Source organism: Saccopteryx bilineata, chromosome 1, assembly GCF_036850765.1.
Source record: "Saccopteryx bilineata isolate mSacBil1 chromosome 1, mSacBil1_pri_phased_curated, whole genome shotgun sequence".
In the NCBI taxonomy this organism is placed as follows: domain Eukaryota; kingdom Metazoa; phylum Chordata; class Mammalia; order Chiroptera; family Emballonuridae; genus Saccopteryx; species Saccopteryx bilineata.
Genome location: NC_089490.1, coordinates 12,126,322 through 12,131,712, shown reverse-complemented (window position 1 = coordinate 12,131,712; position 5,391 = coordinate 12,126,322). Strand labels below are relative to the sequence as shown.

General features: G+C 63.0%; 1 protein-coding gene across 1 annotated transcript; it reads right to left on the bottom strand.

Annotated features, from left to right (window-relative positions):
- Positions 1 to 1,107: 1,107 nt before the first annotated feature.
- LOC136319157 (mucin-1-like) lies at positions 1,108 to 2,058 on the bottom strand. The gene has a single exon (XM_066252554.1). The coding sequence runs from the start codon at positions 2,056 to 2,058 to the stop codon at positions 1,108 to 1,110; it is 951 nt and encodes a 316-aa protein (XP_066108651.1).
- Between the last annotated feature and the right edge of the window lie 3,333 nt (positions 2,059 to 5,391).

Below are 5,391 nucleotides of genomic sequence, written 5' to 3'. Positions count from 1 at the left end.
CACTGGGTAGGCGCTTCCCCAGGGTTGATGGGGGAGAGGGGAGAGGGGAGAGGAGAAAGGGGAGAGGGAGGGTTCTGATACTATGTATCAGGATCTGGTTTGCCTGCACAGAAACAGAAACGATGACTTAAATAGGATAGATGTTTCTCTCCTTCTCTCCCACCTTAACTAGGCAGTCCAGGGCTGGTTCATGGTGGTGCCATGCCCCTCTGGCTGCTCTGTCATGCCCACAACGACTTCTACCTCATGGTGACACACAGCAGCCATCACTTCTCTGCCTCCCAGCCAGGAAGATGAGCAGCACGCCCCCCTGAGGTGCTTCCTGATGTCTTCTGTTGCAGGAACCAAGGAAGTGCCCCCCAGAGGACGAAGACACTCCGACAGTGTGCAAGAGGAAGAGGATTTATTAGCCGGCGGAGCAGTGTGACCTTCAGGCACCAAGACACGGGCCCCCCGAAGTTAGCTTTTCTGAGTCTTAAGGTATATACCTTTATAGCTTCAGCCTGATTTCTTTGTCTGCAGACCTATGTGTCCCTCGTGTGTCGGAGGGGAGGGGTGTGAAGGGGAGGTTCGGACCTGACCGTTTGTCCTTGACCATTCACATATCCTGTTTTCCTTGCTTGTGTTGCAAGTTGCTTCAGGGAGCTGGTAAAGGAGCTGCATGGCTGTGGTTTGTTACTTTCTAAACAGACTCAGTCCTTGGGCCCTTCCTCCCTCACTGCAGTTGTTGCTGTTCCTCCCTCACCACACCTGGCTGCCAAAGACGACTGTGAAATTGCACAACCTCTTGTCTTCCACCTAAAAAACAGGATTCTGTTACCAAAAAAAAAGAAAGAGAGAAAAAAGGCAGTGGTACTCCCGAGGGGATGGGTGTTCTGTGGTGACAGTTACTCCCGAGGGGAGGGATGTCCCGTGGTGGCCGTGGTACTCCCGAGGGGAGGGATGTCCCGTGGTGGCTGTGGTACTCCCGAGGGGAGGGATGTCCCGTGGTGGCTGTGGTACTCCCGGGGGGGTGGATGTCCCGTGGTGGCTGTGGTACTCCCGAGGGGAGGGATGTCCCGTGGTGGCTGTGGTACTCCCGAGGGGATGGGTGTCCTGTGGTGACAGTTACTCCCGAGGGGAGGGATGTCCCGTGGTGGCTGTGGTACTCCCGGGGGGAGGGATGTCCCGTGGTGGCCGTGGTACTCCCGAGGGGAGGGATGTCCCGTGGTGGCTGTGGTACTCCCGAGGGGAGGGATGTCCCGTGGTGGCTGTGGTACTCCCGAGGGGAGGGATGTCCCGTGGTGGCTGTGGTACTCCCGAGGGGATGGATGTCCCGTGGTGGCCGTGGTACTCCCGGGGGGGTGGATGTCCCGAGGTGGCCGTGGTACTCCCGAGGGGAGGGATGTCCCGTGGTGGCCGTGGTACTCCCGAGGGGAGGGATGTCCCGTGGTGGCCGTGGTACTCCCGAGGGGGTGGATGTCCCGTGGTGGCCGTGGTACTCCCGAGGGGAGGGATGTCCCGTGGTGGCCGTGGTACTCCCGGGGGGAGGGATGTCCCGTGGTGGCCGTGGTACTCCCGAGGGGGTGGATGTCCCGTGGTGGCCGTGGTACTCCCGAGGGGAGGGATGTCCCGTGGTGGCCGTGGTACTCCCGAGGGGGTGGATGTCCCGTGGTGGCCGTGGTACTCCCGAGGGGAGGGATGTCCCGTGGTGGCCGTGGTACTCCCGGGGGTGGATGTCCCGTGGTGGCCGTGGTACTCCCGAGGGGAGGGATGTCCCGTGGTGGCCGTGGTACTCCCGAGGGGAGGGATGTCCCGTGGGGGCTGTGGTACTCCCGAGGGGAGGGATGTCCCGTGGGGGCTGTGGTACTCCCGGGGGGGTGGATGTCCCGTGGTGGCTGTGGTACTCCCGGGGGGGAAGGATGTCCCGTGGGGGCTGTGGTACTCCCGAGGGGAGGGATGTCCCATGGTGGCTGTGGTACTCCCGGGGGGATGGGTGTCCCGTGGTGGCTGTGGTACTCCCGAGGGGATGGGTGTCCCGTGGTGGCTGTGGTACTCCCGAGGGGATGGATGTCCCATGGTGGCTGTGGTACTCCCGGGGGGGTGGATGTCCCGTGGTGGCTGTGGTACTCCTGAGGGATGGATGTCCTGTGGTGACTGTGGTACTCCCGAGGGGGATGGATGTCCCCTGGTGGCTGTGGTACTCCTGAGGGGAGGGATGTCCCGTGGTGGCTCTGGTACTGCCGAGGGGATGGATGCTCAGTGCTGGTGGGAGAGGTGGGACTCCTGGCCTTTGGCCGCTGCTGTCAGCTGCCATGCCCACAGCCCTGCTGATGTCAGAGGGTCTCAGAATCCAAGAACCGGTTGAGCAAGGGCAGAGTGTGGCCTCCTTCCCTGGCCACCAAGACTGTCCCGCTTCCAGGGGTGGGAGTCAGTGTTCTCACCTGATCCTTCTTCGTGCTGGAGAACTTTCTTCAACAGTGCAGTGTGCTTGGCTGAGGTTAGCTCTGCCCCCCAGGGCTCTCCTGTGGATGGGTGGGTAGGTGCCATGAGACTTAAATGGAGAAAAGGAGGGGAGGAGGGTGACGTGTCTCAAGGGCAAGGGCCAGCCAGACCCATGGAACTGAGACTGACAAAGAGCAGGGACCACAATGGGCAGGTTGTGTGGCCCCAGAGGCTGGCAGTCTGGTGGGACCAAGGAGGCCGGGCTGAGCGAGGGAGGGGTGAGGGGTGCAAGGGAGGGCAGGGCCATCCGTGCTCCATGTGCCTGAATCCCGCTGCGAGTGCTCGGGTTTCCTGAGCACTGCTGTGTGTCTGGCCTCGCCCGAAGGAAGACAGAAGCCATGGTGCATGCCGTCACCCTTTCCCGCTGTCCTGGTGATCAGTGGCGGAGGCTTTCCCCTGGTGAGCGCCCTGCACAGCGGGCCTCTCCGAGCCACTGGGCTGGACACCTGCACTGTGCATCTCGTCCTCAGCAGACTGCGACCCAACCTCTCCCGACAGAACACGCCTCTTGTGCCTGGAGCCGGCCCCTACCCGGAGTCCCTTCCCCTCTGGGGGCCGCCTGGCCCTGGCTTCCCCAGCGAGCGGCCATCCCGCCCCAGCAGCCCGCGGGCGTCTCTTCATCACTCTGGTGGGGTCTGTCTTCCACGTCTCTCTCCCTCTTGGTCAGTTCCTGAGCTCCGGCCTCGGCTCCCCCTACCTCTCTCACTGGTTTTCTGCCCCCCCATCTGGCCAGTGCACCTGCAGGCCCAGGCCTCTCTCCAGCCCACACTGGGTCCCACAGCTGTCCACTCCCCTCCGTGTGGCCCGAGGAGCCCCGTGCGCCTGGCCGGGCCCTGCCTCCTCCGCCCAGTGTGGGCCTCACCTGGCACTCCAGCCGAATGCCTCCCGGTGCCTCAGCTGTGCCCGGCCACCCTCCCCGCGTGGCTCGCTCCCCGCCATCCTCAGGTCTTAGCTCAGACAGCTCCGCCTCCAGGGAGCTCTCCCGCCGTTGCCCCGTCCAGACTGGGATGGCGTCTCTCCTGTGTGCTTCCCGACACCCCGCGCTGTGCCCGTCTGCACCGGGGCACTGTAGTGGTGGCGGAGGCCTGTGCATCGTGGCTGCTGTTGCATGGCCGCAGAGCCCAGTCAGCACTCCGGGCCGGCGGAAAGGCCCTGCCCGCCAGGGAGGGTGTGGGTGGTTCTGGCTGGTGGGTCTAAGTAGAGGTGCTGGGCCCAAAGCGCCCAGGATGCCCCAGCAGGCCCCTGTCCCTTCCCTCTGGGCATTGGGACCAAGAGGAGCATCAGCATCTTGTGACCACGAGGATAAGGTGACATGCTAAGAACGGCAGAAAGATGGACAGGGTCCCGATGGCCGGGCTCCAGCCCTGCGTGCCACGCTGCCTCTCCTGGTGGGCCTGGTGGCAGTGCTCAGGCTCCCGGCTGGACCCTTGGGAAGGCTTCTCCACTGCCTCCCTCAGCCGTCCCGGCTGTGGTCCCGTCACCCGCGCAGGAGACCCCGCTGTGGGCACACCGCTAGGCCGAGAGAACCCAGCCGGGTGTTCCCTGGCTGCGGTCCCATCACCTGCTCAGGAGACCCCGCTGTGGGCACACTGCTAGGCCCAGAGAACCCAGCCGGGTGTTCCCTGGCTGCGGTCCCATCACCCTCTCAGGAGACCCTACTGTGGGCACACTGCTAGGCCCAGAGAACCCAGCCGGGTGTTCCCTGGCTGCGGTCCCATCACCCTCTCAGGAGACCCTACTGTGGGCACACTGCTAGGCCGAGAGAACCCAGCAGGGTGTTCCCTGGCTGCGGTCCCATCACCCTCTCAGGAGACCCTGCTGTGGGCACACTGCTAGGCCGAGAGAACCCAGTAGGGTGTTCCCCGGCTGTGGTCCCGTCACCCGCTCAGGAGACCCTGCTGTGGGCACACTGCTAGGCCCAGAGAACCCAGCGGGGTGTTCCCTGGCTGCGGTCCTGTCACCCGCTCAGGAGACCCCGCTGTGGGCACACTGCTAGGCCGAGAGAACCCAGCCGGGTGTTCCCAGGCTCCTGCAGCACGTCAGCATTCTGCATTTTCATGCTCTATCTGAGCCGAGGGCCCCTCACCTCTGGAGGAGGGGTTAGCACGCTGCCCCATCTCTGGCCCTGGCCTGTCCGGCTCCTAGGCACTTTGGTTGTCGCTGCCAAAACCCCCTGCCCACAAGGCTTGTCACTCACCCCGGAGGGTCGATGAAGAGACCCCGAGGAGGCTCCCCTGGCCCAGGTTCCAGGGGTCACCTGGCCTGCGGCCGGGGCGTGGGAGCCGCAGCCTGGCCCAGGTCTGTGTTTGGCTGGCCCCTTGGAAAGCGTGGGCCCAGCGCTGTCTGGAAGGGTGTTGGGCTTTCAGGCCTAGGCCGTTGGCGGGACTGGTCAGCACTTGGCTGTTTCTCAATGTGGACGACACTGGGCACCTGGGGAAGGGCCAGGAGCTCTGGCAGCTCAGGGGACCTCTTCGTCTAGAAGGGCTGCAGTGGTGGCTGCAACACTTAACCAACACAACTGAAACGAAGTAGAGAAAATATAATTTCTTTATTCTGTCTGTAGTTTAAATAAAACCTTCCCCAAATGCCCAGTCCTGTTTGGTATTGGAGGGTCTCTCCCTGGGCCCAGATGTGGTGAGCTCAGGTCATCAGGAGGGGGCACTTTGCCCCCTGGGTGCAGGGTTGTGGCTCCTCTGGGGCCCATGCAGCACTCTGTGTGTGTGCATGTGTGTGTGACAGAGACAGAAAGACAGAGAGAGGGACAGACAGGAAGGGAGAGAGATGAGAAGCATCAGTTCTTTGTTGTGGCTCCTTAGTTGTTCATTGATTGCTTTCTCTATGTGCCTTGACAGGGGGCTACAGCAGAGTGAGTGACCCCTTGCTCAAGCCAGCGACCTGGGCTCAAGC